This window comes from Aricia agestis, chromosome 19 (genome assembly GCF_905147365.1).
Source record: "Aricia agestis chromosome 19, ilAriAges1.1, whole genome shotgun sequence".
Lineage (NCBI taxonomy): Eukaryota > Metazoa > Arthropoda > Insecta > Lepidoptera > Lycaenidae > Aricia > Aricia agestis.
Window position 1 is genome coordinate 10,730,450 of NC_056424.1, and position 26,312 is coordinate 10,756,761.

A 26,312-nucleotide genomic window follows, 5' to 3' on the forward strand; every position below is an offset into this window, starting at 1 on the left:
CAGCGTCCTGCATTTTGTAAACGTGCGTCGCCGCAACGCAGCTTTGTAGCATACAATATTTAATGCGTCATTTCGTTGCGACGACGCAACGCGAATGCAGTGTGGCCTAGCTTTAAACTGGGTTGTAATGACGTGTAAAAGCCTGTCATAATAACGGAAGTTTAAGTTTGCCTGAACGAACATTTTCATATAAATCGTTCGGTATAAAATGTCCCAGGTGGAATCAGAAATGTGAATGACATTTTTCATATACTTAGTACGTTTGTGCACTACACGGAATTTTACCGTCCGGCGTTCATAACTTTCACGTTTGCCATATCAAAATGTGAAATCGGAACGCCGGACGGTAAAATTCCGTGTAGTGCACAAACGCCCTTACTCCAGAGTAAGGGCGTTTGTGCAACCCAATTTCACCGCTCCAGGGTCCAGACCCTGGAGCGGTGAAATTGTGTTGAAACTCAGAAAAAAATATGTTGTAGAGCTGTAAAGTAGGGGTGTAATTCAGAGAATAACGCTCTATATTTTGTAGACTCTATATCTAGACCTAGCGGCCAACCAAAAGCAGGTCATGTGTACACCAAGTTCAAGACTGCATACTGCATAGGGAACAGGTCGGCCATAATCCAGAAAAAAACACTCTTCTTGTAGACTCTACATCAAGAACTAGACAAAGAAGTATACACAAACTAGGTTTCGCCAAGTTCAAAACTAGGAAAGTAAGATGTTATTACTGAGAATACTAGCTATAAACAGCACTTGGTATCTGGTTTACCGACCAGGGCATTACAGTTTAATCAGAGGTTAACTAACGGTGTGGTAGCTGCCCTTCGCTCAAGGTTTTTATCGCTATCGTGGTACCGTGACGGAATCAAATATTTTGTGATTAATTATGAGAATTTCGTTATTTGATATGCTTTTTGGTAATTTGATTACAAGAATTTAGGTGTTACTAAGTTGGTAGTTTTTTTTTTTTTTTTTTTTATAAATAAGGGGGCAAACGAGCAAAAGTTATGTGGTAGTGTAGCTTTTGGTTGTCTGAATTTGTTGACGTTAGAAGATATAAGTGGATTTTAAATTTATTGGTGCTGATGGCACATAGCAATCCCAAGTCTTCAATTCTGAATTAAAAATCTAGCCTATACTGCCTATACATAAATCCAGAGCGGAACGGGTTGTGGTCACCTCTATGATCTATCCATCCGTCTCCACCATTATTTAATATTATTATTCCAACGAATATAAATAGGACTTAGGACATTTCTTTCTAGGCTGTAACTTATAAGTTAGTGTTATGATTCCTTTTCATAGCATACTTAAGTATCGGAAAGCAATAAAATTCTTTTAGTTTATACTGGAATAATCTACAAAAAGCTTTCCAAGTCGCTGGCAAGTCTCCAACAGAATACCCCGAAGCCTTTCAATACGTCTGCCACTTGTGACGGAGAAATATCTTGAAGTAGTTTTTTAATTTGTGTTGTATCAATCGTTTCATTTTGAAATTACGTTTAAAATAGCGTAGCGGACAGTGGCGTAGCATAAGGTGCAAGGTGAGGAGGTGACCCACGAACTCAGGAACCCCTCACAATGTATGATTTGTGTAAATGTAGATGATTTGTAGCTGTAATTTTTTTTTTCGTCTTGCAAGTTGCGTCGCCACTGGTTTGGGCCACTGGGCCCTTCTTTATTTTTGCCCTGGCGTCCTCAATAACGTATAACTACGCCACTAGCAGCGGATAGCCTTGAGATCAAATGAACCGCATTTGTCCACCACTTCAAATGCTCTGAAGTCAAAGCTTTATCTTTTATGGCATTTTAAAGGGCTATTAGCGACTCTATTTTAGGCCTACTTCAGTAGAACCTGATATGCCATGAATAAACGTATGATAGGTACATGAAAGAAAACCAACAATATAATGCTACTTTACATATCAAAAGTATTGTATTGTTGTTGTTGCAAATCATATGGTTTACGATAGAATCAACTGCGGATTTTTTTTAAAATAAAAATAGGGGGCAAACGAGCAAACAGATCACCTGATGAAAAACTACCATCGCCCATGGAAACTCGCATCATCTTCTGATAATATTAAGGCCGGCAGGCACATTGCCGGCCTTTATATAAACATAATTTGGCTTGGTAGTAATTCGTACTTTTACTTGTCGTTTATTTTTCTTTTCGATCGACATCCCACGTTTACTCATGTTGAAGGATAAGACGCAGTAGCTAACCCCTAGGGTCCATCGCTAATGCTTTTGTGTCAATATCTAATATTTCGGCTCGTACTGCATTGCCCGTAACAGGATCCGGATATAAACACGTGCTGGGTATAATGGTTTTACAGAACACGAGAAATTAAAATTTAGAGCCCTGTTTACGTTTTCATTGTCACTTCTGAGTAACTGGCATGGTTTCAATGAAACCTGCCATCGTCTACGAAACCGGTGCGGGAGCTATTACTGTTTGAAACAATGAAAAGTGTCCATAATATTCATATCCATTATCCATACTAATATTATAAATGCGAAAGTGTGTCTTCAAGTCTGTCTGATTGTCTGTCTGTCTGGCTGAACCGATTTTGCTGAAATCTGGTATGGAGGTACTTCAAGTCCCGAGAAAGGACATAGGATACTTTTATCTCGGAAAAATAGTATCCGATGTCCTTTGCCGGGACTCAAAGTATCTCCATACCAAACAACAAAATCGGTTCAGCGGTTTGGGGGTGAAGAGGTAACAGACAGACAGACACACTTTCGCATTTATAATATTAGTAAGGCTAAGACGCAGTATCTAACCCCTGGGGTCCGCCGCGTTACCTCACGATGCACGGCGAAGCGTATCGCGTGCGCGTGCGCAGTGCCGCCATGGCGGTCTGGTGCGGCGCGCGCATACTGCCTCTCGAACGACGCGTCTACTCGCTGAAATTAGTGGTTGGTTCATATCCAATGCTTAATTGCCTAGTGGTTAGTCCTTGAGGATCCAGTTGCCTTTGAGTGGCTAGAGGTTGATCCTGGAGAGCCTAGTTGTTGGAAGTGTTAAAGTAGTCGTTGGTCTTTGAGGGCGAAGTGTATGGTCCTTGAGTGCTGTGGTTGGTCCTGGAGAGCCAAGTGGTTACTTCAGGAGTGGTGATGTGTGGTGATAAGAGTTTGTGCTGTTTGATTTGCAAATGCGATAATATTGTGCATTGTGGATGTTATGCAAATAGGCTGTGTTGAAACGGATGTTACGGAAGTAGATTAAATAATAAGTTTGGAGAGATAAGTTAGCCGGTTTATCATAATTGTTTTAAAGTGAAACTTCCGGTCGGGAAAATTTTAAGTAAAATTCGATTTTTGAGTGCCAGAGTCTTACAAATTGTGGGAAAGTCATAGTTATTCAAAGTGACACATTCCGAATAAATGGAATTTTATTTGTTGCCTTATATTTTCGTAAATAAGATAAGTAATACTTTAGTGCAATTACAGGTCTTATGCAATTTTAGTTTAGTCAGCAGACCAAATTTTCTGAATATGAAACTCTATCAAGAGAGATTTGTCGACTTCAAATTACGGATCATAATTTTAAAATACTTACCTAATTAAGATTTATAATTGGAATGCAGTTCTGCGAATTTAAAGGTGTGGGAATATAATTTTAATTTCTTTTGAATTTAATAGTAAAGAAATATTTCCTTCATTCCTTAAAAGTAGTTGTAATATTTGAAATAAAGCTGGGTACAAAGCTATAATTAAAGTTGAATAGATCTAAAATATGCTATAAACATAGTTTTTATTTTGGGTATCAAATATTACCTAATACCGATAGAGACTTAAACGACTCTATGTAGAGTCAGATATCGAATTGTACCCCATCCCCCGCAAGATGCTTAAAAGCATTTTCTCGGCGCAAAAAAAAAAAGGTGTTTAAGGTATTTTAAATTCCTATAACATAATACGTAACTGTTATTATAAATTCGAAAACAAGTCTTGGACGGATAGTCTTTTCTTCTACAGTCTACTAGCAACAAAATGCAATGCGCCTGCGCAAGCGGCAGAGATCAAACGAAACGAATTCGTGTACTGTTAGCGAGGTTACGTTTCGATACTGCAACCGTCACCGCGTTAACGATTGGTTCTGTATAACTGTTCAAAACTTCATCATCATTATTTCAAAATAATGTGCTGTCTCTCAATATTGTAAACGGATTTCTATCTTTGGATATCGTAACCATCTAAATAAATATAATATCGTCTAATTGTGATTTTACCAAGTTGAATGTAGTTTTTTTATCAGCATTCAGGATCATCATCATCATCATCGTCATCATCACTTTGAACAATATCACTATAGTATTAAATTGACTACATTCTACACTGTTTTTCTTTTCACCAGTCTTTTCATTATCTTGTACTTCCTAAACACTCAACTCTTCTTTTTCAAGCCCTGACACCGTTAGGGGGATGAGTAATAAAAAAAAAACACTCAACTCTAAGTTGCGAGTTTCTTACGCCGGTTCTTATCGCCGGGTTATTTCCCGAACCTGTGGTAGGCACCGTAGTATCAACATTTTTCTTAACACTTCGATCGCAGATTCCAGGAAATGCTATTGTATTCTATTGTTGTCGCGATCACCGGTGCTCTGGGGCTTGAAGAATTAAAATCTATTTAGAAATAAAACAATTTTTATTTATTTATTTATCTAAATACAAATGTTTCTTCGCTATTTTAAAAGCTATACACATTCTAGGATCTATTAGTTTAGACTGCATTTTGTTATCAATGTCCTAATACGAGATTTATACTCGCGTCTCGTGACTCGCCTCGCGACGCGTCTCGCAGCTCGCGTCGAAGCGCGATTGTAAACACAAAGCTCGCGTCGGCGCGACCCCCTCGAGCTCCTTTGGGAACCGCTCCTGACGCTAGCCCTGCGAGCCACGAGCCGCGCCGCGAGACGAGCCGCGAGCTCGAGTTTACACTCAGGGCTCGCGGCTCGCCTCGTGCTATTGTGCCTCGTGGCTCGCGCGCGAGTGTAAATCGAGTATGAAAGTTTATAATTTGAAGTTTTAAAATAAAAATGTAAAGTTGTCATTTACATTGTAATGTCAAATGTCCTTTACATAAGTGCGAAATCAGACATCAGTCAGGGGAGTAGAAACCCTCTAAACAAACAAAGTACAATAGGATACCTAGGTATTAAGTTACCTAGGGTTGGAGTTCTAAAATCGCGCGAGAGTAGTTCTGCAGCTGCAGTTATCACAATATTATTGAAGGGGAGATGCACATTAGTTGTAAAGAAAGTGCAATATTTTTTATTGGATTGAACGAATTAAAATATATCATGGATGGTAAAGTTAAGAGCTACTTAAGTCACAAGTTATTACTTCACAAAAAGACTAATGCCTGTTTTCACCAACGGTCTCCTAACGCTAAGTGTTCCCTAGCGATCTTTGCGGGTCAAATATCTCTTAAAACAAACACATTAAAAAAAAGTAATGTTTTGCAAAAGTTCTTACGCCCCAAGGACGAACGTGACACACAAAAATTCGTGAAATCTTGAAGGATATGTACCCTTAATGGCCGCTAGGGGACCACTTAGCGTTAGGAGGCGGTTGGTGAAAACAGGCATAAGGCGGGTATTTAAGCTCCTTAATTTAAAATGTAATCTAATAAATCTAAAAAGAGCTACTTAGGTACTTTAAGAACCCTTTAAAATTTCAGAAATTTAATACCAGGATTACATGAAATAACATGAGCTCTTTCGTTCCAGATTGACCCAAACACAGCGTTCCTCCGCGCGGCCCGCGGCGGCCAGCTCGACACGGTGGTGGATCTGCTCGACTCCGGCGCAGTCAAAGACATCAACACATGTAACTCGGTGAGTAGCACATATTTTTGTATATTATTAGTAGGCGTGAGACGAGACACAAATTACATTGATAAACAGTAATAATTTTGGTTATATAAACCAACAAACATGTTGATTATAAATGTAATAATTGGCATTGTGGCAGTACAACTCGCGCTATCAAAGTTTCTGAGATCGGCAAGGCAATATACCTCTACAACGTCTGAATCTGAAATGACGTCAGTGGGCTTCGGCCTGAGTCTGACCAAGCAAACAAATAAGAGACATCCCCACAAAAATAAAAGTGGCGGTCCTACAATTTCTTTTTTAGAAATGTTATATGTGTATCTATCTTTTCGTTTTGCTGATGTTTATTTGCACAAGACCATTTCGAGTCCATTTAGTCCACCCGAACAATATTAAAAAATTCAGCAGAAATTCTTTGATGTTGTCCGCTCTTGTTTGCAAAATCCCGCAATTAAAAATGCAAAAGTTTATTAAAAATCCAAAAGATCGTATGAAAAATAAGTAAGTAATATTAATGAAGAGCTGTATTAAATAATAACATGGCCTCCTTATACAGTTTTCTTCTAAACTGGAAAGGTCATAGGATGTTAGTGACGATAGACAAATTTTAAAGTCTTATTTCTAAATATATTACACAATAAACTTCATAATATTGAGTTATGCTGTCTGAATCCCAGGATACCTACAATATTTATCAAACGTTATTACTAAATCAACATTACAGTACAAATACCTAGTAAGGATAATTTCCCATTGGGCTGAAAATCGTAAATATAGCGCACATTTAACATTATACTCATTTATTGTACATAGTTTGTAATATATCTCTGAATCCCCTGACCAAATAAAACATATATTAAATTTAAGAACAAAAAGAAAAACCCAAAATATATCGTGAGCGAGCTGATGATGATGAATTATTGCTAAGAACCTTGCAAACAAGAAATCTAGATTAAAATCGGTCCATTCATTTGGATGCCACTATGCCAATCAAGTCACGACAAACTTATAGGCCAGTCATTAAAGCCAAAACCCGAAAGAAATTAGTAACTTGATAAAATGTTAGGGGTTGTTAAAGAAGGTAAAATAACTTACCGTGTGATTTTGCAGCGTTCTGGGGTGTACGGAAAGGGTTGAAAATGGGTGAAAAAGGTTTTTTGTTAATAACATTGCGTAAAAAATTAGTAACACGCTGCAAATTTGGAATTAGGATGTTCTTACCGTTTTGTAACGTGTATTAAATTTGCAGCGTTTTGCAACATACGGAACATTGTTTATTATTAAAAAACAATAAAATTTGTTAATTATAAACAATGTTCCGTTCGTTGCAAAAAGCTGCAAAATTAATACACGTTACAAAACGGTAAGAACAATTTAATTATAAATTTGCAGCGTGTTACTATTTTTTTTACCCTTGTTATTAACGAATTTCATTGTTTTTTAATAATGAACAATGTTCATTTTGTTGCAAAACGCTGCAAATTTAATAAACGTTAGAAAACGGTAAGAACAACCTAATTCCAAAGCAGCGTGTTATTAATTTTTTTACCCCTGTTATTAACAAATTTTATTGTTTTTTAATAATAAACAATGTTCCGTGTATTGCAAAACGCTGAAAATTTAATACTCGTTACAAAACGATAAGAACAACCTAATTCCAAATTTGCAGCGTGTTACTAATTTTTTACGCAATGTTATTAACAAAAAACCTTTTTCACCCCTTTTCAACCCTTTCCGTACACCCCAGAACGCAAGAACGCAGAACGCAGAAGTGCAAAATCACACGGTAAGTTATTTTACCTTCTTTAACAACCCCTAAAATTTTATCAAGTTACTAATTTCTTTCGGGTTTTGGCTTTACTGACCGGTCTATTATAACACCCCTCTGTTTTCGTCGGGGGCTGATTAACAATTTATAGAGGCATTTTATCATAAGTTGCTTTCGACTCTTTGATATGAGTTCCCCTTGAGATTTATCGCCATACAAGGAAATGAAGTTTGTATTTCGTCGTGTGGTTGGACCGTAATTGACAAGAAAAAGTATATTCTATCAGAAGCTACTAAATACTATCTGCTGGCACGCCGCATTGCCCCAACCAAGTCTATGATATATTTAGATATGTTTATCATTAGTTGGGTTTTATCTACCCTAATTAAAATAACTAACAAGTGAAATGTTGGGACTCAATTCCAATTCTAAACTTTTGGTAAAGACAGAGGAACAAAGTTCTTGTATACGCCAGTATGTATGCCAACTGCCAAGTAAACCGAGTCCAACCGGGTGACCTATTAGTTCATGTCGCCGTCTCGACCACCCTTTTAAGACCGAAGACACGTTGTTCCGTTGCGGTGCTAGACGACAAAATAACGCGTTTGATGCCTGATCTGCGTGGCGATGACACGAGACGAGACACTGAAAACAAAACGTGATATTTCTTCCCTCTTCATAACCTGAAGAGTGAGTGTCAATTTGTGTCAGCTCACACACAATCGACATTTGGTACTACTACTATTTTGCAAAAAACATTACCGTCATCCTGGCACAGTTAGGTAAAAACGAAGCGTTCGCTTCGTTTTTACCTAACCCTCTTCATAACCTGAAGAGTGAGTGTCAATTTGTGTCAGCTCACACACAATCGACATTTGGTACTACTACTATTTTGCAAAAAACATTACCGTCATCCTGGCACAGTTAGGTAAAAACGAAGCGTTCGCTTCGTTTTTACCTAACGTGCGTAGCTGCGGCAGTGTCCGCAGCAACACCGCACCGCACCGCACCGCAACGCCGGTGAGCTTGTGGCCTCCCTCTAACGGTACAATGTCCACAAGTTATGACGCAGATTGAGACATCAATCATGGTGACGCCTATGAGAATTTGCTGTAGACGTAAAGTAGAATAAAGCTTAAATGAAGGGCCCGATTCTCACACCTCGAAAGTCGGTTCGATCGCAGGTCAGGCAGCATCTTTGTCTTAACGTCCGGACAGAAAGAGCAGGTCGACTGATCGAGTCTCGTTTTACACATTCCCGTGTGCTTCAGGAACCGTCAGATTCCCCGTATTCGAGGACTTTTCGCGTGAGTCAGAGATCGAAGCGACCCAGTCTGAGATAGAAGCGACATTCGAGTTTATAAGAATCGGTACCCAATTGCCGTTTATTGAGAATGTAATAAAGCAAAGCTGCGAACAATGGAAGAAATCGACAAATAAATTGCATTTTGCAGTTGATTACGAAAAGTTTAAAGTAACGAACTATTGAAAGATTTTCTGCAAGCAGCATAACATGTGAAATTCATTTCTAGGCAAAGATTTAAGAGAAAATTCTAGTCTATATTCTAGTCTCGAAGCGGGTAGGTAACTACTACCCAAGTATGTATATTAAGCCCAACTTTTCCGACGAGAAGACTCTAACCCTAATTGGCTAAAAGGGAGCATTCGTTGTTATTCAGAAAAATCAAACAAAAAATAATAGAAAATTTTAAAGCCTTTTAATGTAGTAAGTTATAAGGAGCGTGCAGGTATGTCGATCGTGGAGATGGTTACTCCGCGTGACAAGTGGGTCACGGATAGGTTTTGTGTGACGCTCATATAAATGCACCGCTTAGTGCTTATGCATCTGATATATTATGCTGTGTCAGTGCTTATATTGCTTTAGCTGGCGCTAGACATATTGAAATATGTTTAGTCTAGATGCTAAATATGTTTAGTTTCTTTTTATAGTTTTATATTTAAAGTTTGTATATATAATATATCTGTATATTTTAGATAGTATTTTAGTGTTTATATAAGTATCTAAATTTTATTTAATGTCTAGATGCTGGATATAGTATAGTGCTTCCAGCAACGAAATTTTTACTGGGGCCAGTTAGTAATGTCAGGACTTGTATAGAGTGTGTAACAAAAATAAGTGATAATACTTTAGGGTGTGTCCGTGTCCCTTGTAGAGAGTTCACTGTGAAAGTACAGCGCTGAAAGACGAATTTTTTTTGTCACTTTTGTATGGGCAAGGGCCTGAGCGCGGCGTCACGAGTTTCCCCATAGAAAAGTGAAAAAAAAATTTGATTTATCAGCGCTACTACTTTCACAGTGAACTCTCTACAAGGAACATGTACACACCCTAAAGTATTATCACTTATTTTTGTTACACCCTGTATAGTTCCGATGCACTTTCGGTGATAATAAAACTACAAAATTATCAAATTAAATGTATTTGGTTTAACATTTCATGATTATGTTATTACGTGGGTACAGCTACATCTTCATATTATCTGGATCGAACAAGGAACGAAGTTTCAATAATATCGCATTCAAATAGTAAAGTCTGTGGAATCCTTGTACAGAATGGAATCTGGATTGGAGCTGCATATATGGCAGAATCATGCAAAATCATGCAAAATAGTTTTCAAAACGCAAAGCGAGATAGTATGTAGAGAAACTCTCATATCAATGCATCTGCTATGGACGCAAATTGTTTGGACACGCCTTGTTATGAAGCTATTGATGTTAGAGATATGGATATCGGTGAGCAAAAAGCGACGCTAAAGATAATGAGAACTGCGATATGATTTATATGCAGATTATTAACGGAACTACGTGATTTGGTCAGGTCATGAGTCATGACAAGCCATCTGCATTTTGGCAACAGTAAATGTGTATTTATTTATTTAATAGACTCACCAACAGAACAGTATTTGTGACATTTTAAAATTGTACATAAAATTTGTTTACAGATAAAATGAGTTCTAATAACAGGTGAAGTACGGCGTGCGTATGCGACAAAAATTAGACGAGATGAAATGTAGTGAATATGGTGATAAATGATAATGATAAAATATGTGTGTAACAAAAAAGATTTCTTATTTTTTCAAACAAATAATACTTTGAAATAAAACTAATACTAATATCACAAAAATTAAAATCATAACTGTGACAGTACACCAAGTAGTTAATTATATTATAATTATAGTAGTTTCAACTTTACTTAACCGTGGGATATTTATTAAAATAGTGCTTAAGATTTCTCATAAAATAACTAAGCTTATCAGAGAATATACAGATGTCGGGATAGTCGGATATAGCATTGTAAGATCTACACAACCTTCTGAGTGGTGCATAGTGACCCAGTGTATTATGTACCTATGTATGTTAATTCTTAGGTCAGAAACTATGTAGGTTTTTGCTCTGCGGCTAGGCAGAAACGAAACCTGCCCATAAATGGTTTTTCCTGCAAAAGTACAGTATTCCTATAGGAATTTTCTTTACACGATACCCAGCTACGTTACGTTAATAGCTTGTAAATCGTAGTTGAGTTTTATTCATTTTCACGTTGGAAGTTTTGGCTGTGAAATAGTTTCGAACAATCCAATACATTTGCATATGAAAAGTTACTTTAAATCGACTGCAATGCGGTTACAACCATAAAGTTAATATACCTAGCGGAATAGAGAAACAAAGGCCTGAGCAAGAGAGATGTCACTATCAGTAACACTGCGTGGTAAAAAGAGACGTGTGATACATGACAGCAGCACTCTTTTTAGGGTTCCGTACCTCAAAAGGAAAAAACGGAACCCTTATAGGATCACTTTGTTGTCCGTCTGTCCGTCTGTCAAGACCCTTTTTCTCAGGAACGCGTGGAGGCATGAAGCTGAAATTTATATCAATTACTCAGGTCTACTGTCCCTTGAAGCTGTGAAAAAATCAAACTTCTAAGCCAACGCAATCAAAAGATACAGCCGTTTATGCCGCAAATTTTCGACACTTGCAAGGGAATCAAAACCTACAGGGTGCTTCCCGTGAACTCAGAATCTTGAAATTTGGTACGAAGCAACGTCTTATAGCATAGATAAAGGAAAAATTACGAAAACCATAAATTTTTAGTTACATCACATAATATATTTTTTTTTAATAATTTTAAACTTACTACCCATTTCCTCATAAACGCGTAGAGGTATTAAATTGAAATTCATACTAAATACTCAGGTCTATAATACCTTTAAGCTGTCGGAACCCTCGGTGCGCGAGTCCGACTCGCACTTGGCCGGTTTTTTTGACGTCCAGTCGGCACGTGCCGCACGTTCATGTTCAATTATGCTTGTGTAAGTGTATACGTACACATATTTTTACACACAGATGAAACCAATTTCGGTTTCGTTTGACAGCTCGAGATTGTTGCTCTATCCCGCTAGGTATAATAACTTTATGGTTACAACAGTCCTATTCTCTGATATATTTTTGAATTTCGTTGTCAATGTTTAGTATTATATGATAACTCTTAAATGTTTCACGCGACATTGCTTATCACGCGGTAACCGTACATTTTTCTCGGATGAAAACTGTTCTATCTTTTTAGTTTTTTCCTGGACTATTATACGAAATTTCATCAAATATATAATGTATCTAAATAATGTTGCTGAATGTACACAGTGAAATCTTATTTAAAAATATTTTCTGTGTTGGAGATACTTTGTGAAATAGGTGTAAAAAATCACAAATTATCGTCCTTATACAGTAAGTATAAGGACGTAAAGTGAATGGATTTAAGAGCTCATGATAGAGGCCCAGGCGATTTCAGGAAAAACTATGCAATTCACAAAACATAATATTATTTTGTGTATGACATAACATTAGATGCTGTACGTTTTCTTATTGTTTTGTCTCTTAAAAATATTCTCGTAGTTATATATGTATATAGTGTATGAGTTAATTCCTACATGATACATCCATACTAATGCTTTGAATGCGAAAGTGTGTCTGTCTGTCTGCCTCTTACCTCTTCACGCTTAAACCGCCGAACGGATTTTGATGAAATTTGGTATGGAGATAGTTTGAGTCCCGGAAAATGACATAAGTTACTTTTTATGTCGAAAATTTCCTTCCTTCGGTTCCTGCGCGATAATCAAATTTCTGCGCAAAAGAGTTGCGGCCGTCATCTAGTACAGCGGGGCCAAAGTGGTCACATTTAGCAATTCCTCTCAATCAATTCAGCAAATGAGTTGTCAAAACTGTCAAACTGACAAATGTCAAATTAGCACGAATTAGTAGACATGAATTGCAAGCAGACTTGCATTTTGCGATTTAAAAAAAAAGAATCATATTATGATTCATAATATGATTCTTCAAAGCGACCATTTTAGCCCCGCTGTAGTAATTATGCTGTAACTGTATATTTAGGTCATTGTATGATATGTGCGGAACTATAACTGTTAAGGTCAAACCAATTATATCTACATGTTACTACTTTTTAAGTACCTTTTATGGAAATAATATTATGGAGTCACGTGCACGTAAATTGTTAGAGAAATGTGAATTTTTCGTCTATAATGTTATACATACGGTCTTCGTCTAAGTGGGCCCCTAGACGATCAATTTAATTGAACAATAGTATTGAACAACTTATTTGACAATAATATTAAAAGGTTCAATAGACGGTCAATAATATTTCACAATAAAATTGATCGACTAGGGGCCCGCTAAGATTGCTTATCACCGACGTTAATTGCTAAAGTTAAGCTTCACAATCATGGTGACAATAATGGTAAATGCAATATGCATCAAGATTCAAGGCACAGTGTGTAGAGGAACAATATTAAATCATTTTATAGTAATTTTTCTCTGAAAATTAGGTTTGTTTCTCCTTAAAGACTGTAAATACTGCTTTTTAACTGTACTTGGTAAAACAAGACCTTTTCGTGCTTTGTGTATTTACTATTTACTATTTTGTTGACACTACAAAAGTTACTAATTTTGGTAAGGTTTAAGTAAATAATGTTATTACTTTACTTCCTTCTTTGAAAGTGACGATTATTATCATAACCTAGGTCATGAACAAACACTAGCTCGCAATAATAGCCCAGGTATCATTCAGTTTATAAATGGAACTGCGCAGGCGTCTGAACTTGAACCGCGGAACTGGGGTTATGATGATAGTGTACTTCCTCTTGTTAATACTCCATAGTCTGGACTATAGACCATAGTTGTCTGTTGTCTAGCTAGTTATTTCATGAAATATACTGCCACATTCAGTGATCTTTTATGTTTACGTAACTAAAATTTACTGAAGAGTTTGACAGATAGTTTCTATCGAAATATTTATTAAGTAAAAAAAAATTAATATTTTTTAAATATCTCTGAATTCGCCCGGAAGGGTAAAAAATATGAGAAAAGAGGCCCCCTTAGACAAAGTCCCTTGTCGTTAAAAACGATGACGAAATTCGTTTTCAAAATGTATGGGATTTGACATTAGTCTTCGCAAGCGAAATGCCATTTAGCGATGACTTATGTCAAACCGCATACATTTTGATAACGATTTTCGTCATCGTTTTTAACGAAAGGGACTTTGTCTAAGGGGCCAATTGACCTTTAATTCGAAAAGCGACTACTAGGAATCTCTGTCTACCTGTACATTAAGATTTTTTTGTAACCAAGTCTATATACGTGGGAGAGCCATGCTTTGGCACGAATGGGCCGGCTCGACCGGAGAAATACCACGTTCTCACAGAAAACCGGCGTGAAACAGCGCTTGCGCTGTGTTTCGCCGAGTGAGTGAGTTTACCGGAGGCCCAATTCCCTTCCCTATCCTCCCCTATTCCCTTCCCTTCCCATCCCTACCCTCCCCTATTACCCTATTCCCTCTTAAAAGGCCGGCAACGCACCTGCGGCTCTTCTGATGCTGCGATTGTCCATGGGTGACGGAAGTTGCTTTCCATCAGGTGCCCCGTTTGCTCGTTTGCCCCCTTCTTTCATAAAAAAAAAAAAGGTGTAAGAAAGTCTGATCTGATTATGATATACTAGATGACGACCGCAACTCCGTTGCGCCTAAATACGTTTTTCGCGCGGGAACCTTACATTTCTCCAGGATAAAAAGTATCCTATGTCCTTTCCCGGCACTCAAAGTATCCCCAAACTAAATTTCAGCAAAATCGCGTTTGGGCTTGAAGAGGTACCAGACAGACACACTGTTGCATTTATTTTATTAGTATGAATTTTTATTCTTCTTTCTTTACTTTTATATTCCTTTTGTTACACGAACGATGTTTTGCCAGTATTGTACATAGAAGTGTACCTACCTTGAGACTGTTACTTTTGCGATAAGGCATAATCAGCAAAGAAAATGAGTTTACGAGAACATGCATATTATCATAGCACATAGGTATCGTAAAACTAAGGACTGTAAAAGAAAGAACTTGCTCAAAAGTATTTAGTTTAATACTGGGTCAACCCAGACCTTAATACCTAGTTATTTTTTCGTTCTTGGTGTATGTGAAACAGATGAAATGATTTTGAAACCATGTCTAAGTTTGAGAGTTGAGACTGATTGGCGGAACTGGTTTTCAGGTATTTTATAACTGAAACTGTCCTGCTCTACTACAGAGCAGAAACAGGCACCTTGGTCGCTACGAATACTCATCCACAGGGGAAATGCGAAGGTGAATCCTTCGCATTTCCCCTGTGGATCCAATAGATCCTCAAGGGTCGCAGGTGAAGGCAGGTCACCTGCCTTCAGCACAAAAAAAAATGTATAACTAAAAGTTACCCGTTATTCAAAGACGTTCCTAGTATTTCATGCATATCGGGCCATCAGTGCCAATCATCAAGTTGAATTTACAACCTACATTTTTGTTTTTATAAAAAAAAAAAACTACCGTGCAAACGAGCAAACGGGTCTGATGGAAAACAACTACCGTCGCCCATGGACACTGCGAGTGTCAGAAGAGTTGCAGAGGCGTTGCCTTATAAGGTAATAAGCTCTCTTCTTAAAAGTTTGCAGATCGTATCGGTCTGGAAGTTCTGCACATAGTTCATTTTCATTTGATTGAAATTTTTAGACGAACTAATGCCTTCAGGTTGTCTACCTTCCCAAGGTCTGATACTAAATTGAGCTATCACCAAGGCGGGTATAATTGATTATTTTTTGCTGCGCACTTACAATCTGAGAAGTAATCGAGACTGTAATTTGAGTCGTGTCTGTCATGCTTAGATTGCGAATCGTTTAGCTATACGTAGGCTATACATCTCGCGTTGTTAGATATGGTTTGACTTTATTGTCGTGTAACTGCTACGTAATAAGTATAACTCAGGCTTTTGCATCCGTTGTGGATAGTTTTTGTCACAGTATTTTAATGAGTCTTCTCACAATGTTTTCCTTCACCGTATGAGCGTTCGTATTTTGTAGGTACTTGATATCTGAAAATGTCTTATTGGTACCAATAAGACATTTTCATTCCGGGTGGAGGTGTGTATATGTACATAATATTAAATATACACACCTGGGATCGAAACTGCATCCACTCGAGTGGATCAAAAGTCTACCCACTAGGGTACGGACGATCTGTATATAAGTGTACATTATTATTCGCTTGCCCTAGGCAGCCCTGCGGGGCTAAAATGGTCGCTTTGAAGAATCATGATATGAATCATAATATGATTCATTTTCCTAAAATCGCAAAATGCAACTCTGCTTGCAATTCATTTCTGTATTTTTGTACTGATTTGACATTCGTCAGTTTGACAGTTTTGACAATTCATTTGCTGAATTGGTTGAGAGGAATTGCTAAACGTGACCATTTTAGCCCCGCTGTATCCAGTAGTTACCACTAAAAAAAGGAAAGTGCTGCTGACTCGCGTAACAATTTGAAACGTTGTGATGTGATGCTACCAGCTTTCAGTGCGTGCTCACTGCACATTCCTAAAAAATAAAAATAGTTAATTTCTAAAGTTCTATAGACATTTAATATAGCATTGTTATGCCTCAGCTTGTGAAGCGTTACCAAGGCCGGTATCAATCGGTCTTGATCTTCAATCGATCTGATTAGAGTGCAATTGATCCACGTGCGCTATTGCCGATTGTTAGCTAGGTGAAAATAGGATGACTTGAAAGTTTGTGCTTTAGTCACGAAATCTTCTATGTCGACTAAAATTTTATGTTAGCTTTGTCTCGCGGTTCTGTTCGCATGATACAGTTCTATTCCTGCCTCCTGGCATATAAACTTTGATTCCCTTTAGGGGTGGAATTATTAATAATCCGTGCTTAGTGGGTACCAATGCTTATCATCATACGATAGCTATTAACAAAACCTCACACTGTCTAATCTTACAAAAATTAAATGGGCTCCCAAATACTAAACTTAATCTTTTTCCGCCTCCGCTTCGACTCCCGCTCTCACGTCTACTAACGTTACCTCTTTGCCTTTTAATCGCTGAACCGATTTTGTTAATAATTGGTATGGAATTACTCTAAGTCCTTAAAAAAATAAACTTCGCAACGAAATTCCGGGCACCATCTATGTAGTTCCACATTATTATAATTTCATTGCGTTTTTCAATTTCGATTTTGTTATGATATCTTTACATAATATTATAAAACAAAGTCGCTTTTTTCCCCTCATGTCCCTTTGTTCCCTTTAATCTTTAAAATTACGCAACGGATTTTGATGCTTCTTTCAGTGTTAGATAGCCCATTTTTCAAAGAAGGCTATAGGCTATATTTTATCACGCTAACACTAATAGGAGCGTAGAAATAGAGGAAAATGTGGAAAAAACGGGGAAAATTATTTGAAAGGGCTAACTTGAACGCGCTAATCTCAGGAACTACTGGTCCGATTTCAGTGTTAGATAGCCCATTTATTGAGGAAGGCTATAGGCTATATTTTATCACGCTAAGACTAATAGGAGCGTAGAAATAGAGGAAAATGTGGAAAAAACGGGGAAAATTATTTGAAAGGGCTAACTTGAACGCGCTAATCTCAGAAACTACTGGTCCGATTTCAGTGTTAGATAGCCCATTTATTGAGGAAGGCTATAGGCTATATTTTATCACGCTAAGACTAATAGGAGAATGTGGAAAAAACGTGGGAAATTATTTGAAAGGCTTATCTCGCGAAATACTGGAGAAATTTTTATGTTATTTGGCTCAGATAAGAAGTAAACCACGTGAAGGATCATAGGCTATCGATTTTAATCATTTTTTCAGTGGCTATATATTTTATACCCGTGCGACGCCGGGGCAAGTCGCTAGTGACTTATAAAACATTTTTATTATCTTGGACAGATTAACCTTAGATCGCTAGTCAGTATGTCAGTGAGTTTCCCACTGCCACAGCTGTAACTCTACACGAAATACGAATTGATGCTCTACTTAACTCACTTCCTAAATAAAGGCACACTTCATTAGTTTTGTAGGTCTCATTTCTTTTACTGACTATTGGTATGTGAAAATCGCTAGAAATTGTATTATTTCGTAAGATTGCTCTTGACAAAAGCGACACAAAAAGTAGGCGAAAAACACATAGACGACTTAAATTATTGTAGTAAAAAAACATTGCTCTTGAATTTATAACATACATTTAAAGCGGGCGTCATGATGTGACACATTTCTTGTGCGAGAGAAAGAGGAGATACAGTACAATTGTCAAATTTCCCTCTTATATCCGGCGACCGGACTATAGCAATGGAACTCAATAAATATCTAGAACAAAGCTTTATTCTCATCAAGTTAATCGGAATACATCTTAGGGTTTATGATGCCATAAAACTGGCTTAGAACCAGAGCCAAGACTGAAATCGATTTATTTGATTGTACTTTAGATACTTAGACTATTATTAGAAACGGAAAACTGTCTCTGGCTGTCTATCTGTCTGTTACATCACGCCCAAACCGCTGAACTGATTCTGAGAAAGTTCGATTCGATACTTTTGCTTTCTAAAAAGTACGAAGTATAGTTTTTATCCCGGTGAAGCGAACAGTTCTCGAATCGCGTGTGGTAAATGACTTTTATGACGTAAGCAAAATGCTGTATCTTGTTACCGTATTATATCTCCCACAACTAAACTCGGGAAAATGCCCATGAATCGCCAAAACTCATGGACTTTTCCCCTGTAATATAAATGGATAAAAGTCCTTGAATGCCCATAAGTCCCAGGCGGTCTACCTTTCGATACACAACGAATAAAAATGCCTTTTGGATATACTGCCTTCATTTTTTGTTTCTGAATTACTTTAGAATAATTTAATAAATTAAGAAAGGGGTATGAAGATTTTTGTATGGAGCCTGGCCGAGTGCCGACCTACTGTCCGCTAAATGTGTTTTTTCGCGTTCACGAATATTATTTCCAAAAATGGATAGCTAACATCAATACAAACAAAAAATAATCTTGGACAAAACCACGTAAAGTGTCACATTTCGAAGATTTGAGCTGCCAAAGTTGCAATATCTTAAATTAGTAAAACTTTAGCAGCTCATATCTTCAAAATGTTACTCTTTACGTGGTTTTGTTTAAGATTATTTTTTGTTTGTATTGATGTTAGCTATCCATTTTTGAAAAAAATATTCGTGAACGCGAAAAAACACATTTAGCGAAAGTAGGTCGGCCAAAATCTTCATACCCCTTTAAACACCCCCTAATAATTAATTATATATATATAATAAATAAGAACACGCGCGATCAAGTCAGCTTTCAAAATCTGCCTACCCTTTTAAATGTTACGATTCCACGGACATAATATACACACACGGACGAACAGATAAAGAGTCCCGGGCGTTTACCCACCCACAGCGAATCCAGCTCTTTGGTTAATCTTACCTAGTTATTATTCAGTGGTCAATGGTTAAACTTGGCTTACATCTCTTACAGAATGGACTGAACGCGCTCCACTTGGCCGCCAAGGACGGCCACATCACAGTAGTCGAGGAGCTGCTCAAACGAGGCGCCATCGTCGATGCCGCCACAAAAAAAGGTAATCAGAAATTACTTTTTGTTGAGCTGTACATGTAGTATGTATATTGTAGTGTGTGTTCTAGGAAGTATGGAATATATTATCCCACCAAAAACATTTTCATGTAAGAATGTTGCCAAGATGAGAACATAATAATTTTATAGTTCGTCGTGTCAAAAAGTAGTGAGATCTCATGTAGAGCCAAGTTTCTAACCTTACATACTCAGCCCTAAATCGCTTGGCTCATCTTGGCGGGGGCACTCCCGTGGCCCCAGATTTATGCTCAGAAAGTTTCTAAGGATATAATAGTTTCTGACAGAAACTAGTAGCAGGACCTGATAATTGATATAGGTAGGTACTTATATAATATGGCACTAGCCCACCACGCATTTTCACCATTTTACCTCCTGTGTCGCAAGGATCGACAGCGGTAGTTAACCACAAAAACTCTTTGATATGATCTCAGGGATCCCGATGGAACATGCTGAAGCTTTCTTAGGACCAGCAAAAAAAATCATCAGAAGAAGTGATCAATTTTCTTTTACAAGTAAAACGGAAGACAACACAAAGACCGAAAGCCAAAGAACTAAAGGGAGGATGAAAATGAAATTATTTCCAGGGTCAAAACTCGGGCATCAGCTAATAAATCTTTCCTCCATTTCCACACAGATAGGGAACTTTGTTCGCGGACAATCTTGCTTATTCACTGCCGATTGGGTCCCAGAAGTTTTGGAAAGTTTAGATTAGTCTATTTTGGGATGACAGCTGCCCCGTCATTCAATTACCACAAGATTACCTTCTCTTTGTGGCCATATCAAATTACGCTCACGAAAAGTGCCTCATCATAATAATCTATTATACCGAGATTCGTGTAGGCGATATTTTTAACTTTTAAGAAAGTAAAAGTTTAAAGGGAACATTTAAATTGTATATACAAGATAATTAATGTTTTATGGGGTCGTGGTAGACGAGCAAGAAATACACTATGTCGACGAGTACATCTACTTGAGCCACTTAGTTTCTTTTGACAATAGCCCAGGAAAGGAAGTCGATCGCCGAATCGAAAACGCCTGGAAGAGCTACTGGTCCATGAAGAAGCTGATGAAGGGAGAGCTACCAATCTCCCTGAAGCGCAGGCTCGTCGACATGTGTATTCTGCCCGTCCTAACCTACGGTAAAGGCCTCCTACGGTGCGCAAACTTGGTCATTGACCAAAAGTCCCAACTCGGGGTTTGTCGAAGAGCAATGGAGCGCAGTATGTTGGGAGTAAGTCTTCTGGACAAAATAAGGAACACAATACTGCGCTCACAAACAATAATCACGGACGTAGGAGTTAAGGCGGCTAAGCTAAAGTGGGATTGGGCTGGCCACGTTAGCCGTATGCATCCCGACCGCTGGGCAAAGATATCGACAGAGTGGGTGGGTACCTGAAGATGGAAGACGCAACCGTGGCCGGCCTAGGAAAAATGCCGCGATGAGCTGGAGGCGTACCAGCCGGGCTGGCCAACGGTGGCGCTGAAGCGAGGCAAGTGGAAGATCCTGGGGGAGGCCTTTGTCCAGCAGTGGGATAGCATAGGCTAACAAAAAAAAATGTTTTATGATTTTTTCGCTGTTTTGTTTTAATGTTTGTCTAGTTCTATAGTACGTCAGTCATGCATCTAGAATCTTAATAATATTTTGGATTTCCATTTTCTTACCGTTTACAATCCCCACTTATTTCGAGCAAAATATTCAAATCAATTTAGAGAACGATGGAGAAAAATATGCCATTTCAAACCGTCTTCCTCAAACTTTTCTCCTTCCAGGCAACACAGCGCTCCACATAGCATGTCTCGCGGGTCAGGAGGATGTGGCGCGGGCGCTGCTCGGCGCGGGGGCGAAGGCCGACGCGCAGTCCGCAGCCGGCTTCACCCCCCTGTATATGGCGGCGCAGGAGAACCATGCGGGATGCGTCAAGATGCTCCTCGCAGCGGGGGCCAGTCAGACCCTCGCTACAGAGGTAGGGAAATAGTAAATTAGTAAAGCGGAAACGTGATTTCTGCGCCACAAATTGAGCTTCAACTTACATTAATAATCCTCTAGCGGAAACAAGCGGTATCTATTTGTATATTTTATGGTTTGTCATCTATTTTGGGGTTTTAGGAGTAAGGACTGAGTTGAAACACAGCATTGGTGAAAACGTTTTTGCTTTAAGGGACACATGACCCTTAAATACAGGCACTAAGCGTTAAGGGATGGTTGGTGAAAATGGGCATAATATTATGTCCCTTCTGTCGTGAGGGTACTGTTATATCCCGCATCTGTACCCTATCATGCTCACCCTAGCTTTCCGACTTTGCTAATCCCGCATTTCATATGATAAAGGATTAACCGATTCGTGGCCACTGCCGCGCTTAGCGCGTCATTTAAAAAAATTCAGTGAGGCCGATGACGCGCCATTCGCGACATACAAGGATTGTTAAAAAACACTTTAAAACTAATTTATTATACTGTAATTACAATTCCTTAGTCTAAATGTGCATAAAACACAACCAGTGGCCAATGCCGCACGTGAGGCGTCATCGTTTAGCAGGGCCGATGACGCTTATGGCGCGTCATCGAACAAACTGCTTGGCCTGTGGTAAGAATTCGTGAAAATGAAGGTGGCAACGAATCGGTTAAGGAACCGTAAAATATAAGTCCTTCACCTTAAAAAAATCAAGACATGCAAATTGCAATCTCTTACTACTGAAAGGTAGTAAGAGATTGCATGTCTTGTAAGTTATTGTTTTAATTTCCAGGATGGTTTCACACCATTAGCAGTGGCGATGCAGCAGGGACACGACCGAGTAGTCGCCGAACTACTGGAGTCAGACACACGAGGCAAAGTGCGATTGCCCGCGCTACACATTGCCGCCAAGAAGAACGACGTTAAAGCAGCTACGTTACTGCTCGAAGTGAGTATAAGAAGTGAGCGAGATGGATGATAATGTGTGAGAGAGAAAGGTAGTATATGGATTCATGGCAAGCTGTGTCGTTTAAAGCGCCACGATATTGGTGTGAGAGAAAATGGTAATGTTTCGTAGTGGTTAAACAGTTTATCTACATAGATAACTTTGGCTGTAGGTAACTGGCCAATCTGTGGTTGAAGTATCCAACATTTATCGCTTTGTTGAATCTTTATATGTTATCTTCTGCTACTAATCCCAATCTAAATTCTATTTTCAGAACGAACACAATCCTGACGCGTGCTCGAAGTCAGGCTTCACTCCCCTCCATATTGCGGCGCATTATGGCAATGTGGGAGTAGCCAAGGCGTTACTGTCAGCGGGGGCAGACCCCGGAAGATCGGCCAAGCACAACATCACCCCCCTACATGTTGCCAGCAAGTGGGGACAGCTGGCCATGGTGGATCTACTGGTTGAGAATGGTTAGTAACGACATAGGTGCAATATCGTGGTAAGGTGGGAGTGACCTAGAATTTCTATATCCTATAAAAATCGTACACGCTTTTTGTAAGCTTGAGAACAGTGGTAATTGGAAAAAATAGACTTCGGTATTGTCTTAAAGCTTACTGGTAAATATGTATTTGTAGGATTTGTGACGACTGGCGAGTTAAACGTATGTCATTACTCCTTGCGATCATAAATTTTTATACCAGCTGTAAATTTCGTATCTGTACGTCAGCAAACATAACAATATATTCCGTATATTTCCAGGTGCAAACATAGCGGCGATAACGCGCGACGGGCTCACGCCGCTGCACTGCGCCGCGCGCTCCGGACACAGCAACGTCGTGACGCGACTCATACAGCACGGCGCGCCCATCACTAGCAAAACAAAGGTTAATTTGATGGGGTATTCGTATGTCTATGTGTTAGAATTGATGGAGTATTCTCATGTACTACGTTCAAATATAAAGCTTTGGCCAAACCTACTACAAAAGTGACTGCGAAGTGGGAGCGTCGGCAACGCAGGACGTTCGCGTCGGCAGAACGGGAATAATCCATGATTTCGCACCGTAGTCGTGCAGGTGTGCACACCAGTTTCGCGTTGCAGACGCTCCCGTCATGCGTCCCGCTCGCGTCTCGCGTTACTGACGCGTAGGTTTGGCCGAAGCCTAAGTGTGGATTTTATAGAATGGACTTGATACGTATGAGGATGTATTACGTCCATTATACCCGCTTTTTGAAAGTCTGACTGTTAGTAATTATTGCACTTCTTGCTATGTTAAATGAACTATCTTTAAAGATTTGTTTATTAACATAACAATGCTTCTTCATCGCTCTTCTCATTCATTCCTCTTCAAACATTAGTCTTCAAAACCTGAAAGTAAAAAATCATTCCGTCATTTATTTTTGACCAAGTCTGTGCTATATTAATAAACATTAAATAATTTAAATATACAATTTCAGAACGGTCTCACTCCTCTACACATGTCGGTACAAGGCGAGCACGTGGACACTGCGCGCGCCCTACTCGCGGAGGGCGCACCGATTGATGACGTCACTGTTGATTATCTTACCGCGTTACACGTTGCGGCGCACTGCGGGCATGTTAAGGTGAGAGGGATGATACGTGTAGAATCCCCTTGACTAGAATATTTTAAGCGAGGCGAGCCAATCTACATAGAATTGGCTCGCCGGCACACATACCATCATGACCAGTCCTTGACGTCTGTTAACGTCTAATTATTGTAGCGTTATAATTTTGTGTTTGAACTTGCTATTGTAAATGCTGTGTCACCTACTAAGGTACATGCATCAACTCCTGTTGACTATTTATGATCATTTCCATAATTTTTTAATGTAGAGTTTACCGGAGGCCCAATCCCCTACCCTATTCCCTTCCCTTCCCATCCCTACCCTCTACTATTACCCTATTGGCTCTTAAAAGGCCGGCAACGCACCTGCAGCTCTTCTGAGGCTGCTAGTGTCCATGGGCGACGGAAGTTGCTTTCTATCAGGTGACCCGTTTGCTCGTTTGCCCCCTTATTTCATTAAAAAAATATATGTCTGTCTCATAATGGAAGCGTTCTTAGCTTACAAGTTAGTGCCAAGCCACAACGCAGTGTTACGACGTTGCAACGTTAAAATTAATATGACGCCATAATGCAAAGTTGTGGCTATTTTCACCAAAGTCAGTATTGTTGTTTATAGCAGTTTTAACAGATAACCTGAATAATTTGTTATGAAAATGTCAATTGTGTGAGACTGTTGGTCATGCGTTGTTACATGAGGTTGTAAACATGGCAAACTGAAAAGAACTAGTAAAAGTATTTTGGTAATAACATTTTGCTGTGCTTAAAACATTGCATATTTGTCTTTCTTGTCCTTAGTAATCGCATAATATCCTTTTTTTACTTGCAGGTTGCCAAACTTCTGCTGGACAGAAATGCGGACGCCAACGCCCGTGCGCTAAACGGCTTCACACCACTACACATCGCCTGCAAGAAGAACAGACTCAAAGTTGTCGAGTTGCTGCTCAAATATGGTGCAAGTACGTATGAAGTATAAACCCCGCTCATAACTAATCCAATGTTTCTGTCTTTGTCACTCAAGTGTGTAACAACTTTTCTCTCTTTCACTCCGCTGTTTTGTGTGTTATTTAAAATCAACTAGACGGCGCCCGCAACGCCGTTGTACCGACATTCTTTTATCGCGCAGAAACTCGAAATTTTTCCGCAACCGTCTCTCAAATTTACTCCATAGCAACTTTCACCTAAAGCGGTTCAGCCACACTTTTGCGATTTAGCAAAATTAGCATATTATATTTTGTTACTTTGTATACTCCTTAAAATCTTATCAATCTACCCTCGATTTCAGGTAAATCAGCCACAACAGAGTCCGGTCTCACACCGTTGCACGTCGCGTCGTTTATGGGGTGCATGAACATAGCGCTCGTGTTGCTCGGTGCGGGCGCGGACGCGGACGCGGCGACGGCGCGCGGCGAAACGCCATTACACTTGGCGGCGCGCGCGCACCAGACTGATTTGGTGCGGGTGCTGCTGAGGAATAATGCTAAGGTAATTTAAATAATACTACAAGATTTTGATAGCAGTTTGCTGGTTAATTCAATTGCGTGAGACGTCATGCGAGTCTGTCACAAATTTTGAAATGCATCTACACGTCGCGTTTCGGTTAAATTGACCCTAAATTAAGTGCTAGTTGCAAGAAATTTCATTTGCGAATCATTTTATTAAGTAAACTAGACACGTATTTTCATAGAGATGCGAATGTACAGAAAAGACGCGCGGTCGCCAGGCGACAACCAAAATACTGAAAAATGCAATATTTGTTATTTAAGTTTAAGTTATTTATACCAACTTTTAGGTGGAAGCCCGCGCTCGGGAAGAACAAACCCCGCTACACGTAGCGGCGCGACTCGGACACGCAGACATTGCTGCGTTGTTACTACAACACGGCGCGCAGGTTGCAGCTACCACTAAAGACAAATACACGCCGCTGCATATCGCTGCTAAAGAAGGTAAATAACATCAATGAGTAAATTATATAACAATCTCTTAATATTGAAGCTAAAACTACTGGTTCAAACACGTTTGTCTTGATTGTTTACTCAAATGTGCGTCTTTGAACGTTTTAGATCTAGAGTTCTCGTTTGAAATGCAACATAATTGAGAGTATTATAGTCATCATCAGTTATACTGCTTAGCAATGAGAGTAATTACCTCAACTTTTTTAATATATGACAGGCAAAGAAGAAGTAGCCAGCATCCTCCTAGAACACAACGCGCCGATCGAAGCAGAAACTCGTA

At 39.0% G+C, this 26,312-nt stretch overlaps 1 protein-coding gene across 1 annotated transcript in view; it reads left to right on the forward strand.

Annotated features, from left to right (window-relative positions):
- Positions 1-26,031, forward strand: part of LOC121736646 (ankyrin-3-like) — an 86,116-nt gene extending 60,085 nt beyond the window's left edge. Inside the window, exons 2-11 of the mRNA XM_042127973.1 lie at positions 5,745-5,852; positions 19,477-19,579; positions 21,364-21,557; positions 22,339-22,494; positions 22,766-22,967; positions 23,257-23,381; positions 23,953-24,099; positions 24,907-25,036; positions 25,363-25,562; positions 25,870-26,031. Of these exons, the coding sequence (XP_041983907.1) occupies positions 5,745-5,852; positions 19,477-19,579; positions 21,364-21,557; positions 22,339-22,494; positions 22,766-22,967; positions 23,257-23,381; positions 23,953-24,099; positions 24,907-25,036; positions 25,363-25,562; positions 25,870-26,031 (1,527 nt within the window). The remainder of the gene's footprint in view (positions 1-5,744; positions 5,853-19,476; positions 19,580-21,363; positions 21,558-22,338; positions 22,495-22,765; positions 22,968-23,256; positions 23,382-23,952; positions 24,100-24,906; positions 25,037-25,362; positions 25,563-25,869) is intronic.
- Positions 26,032-26,312: the final 281 nt, after the last annotated feature.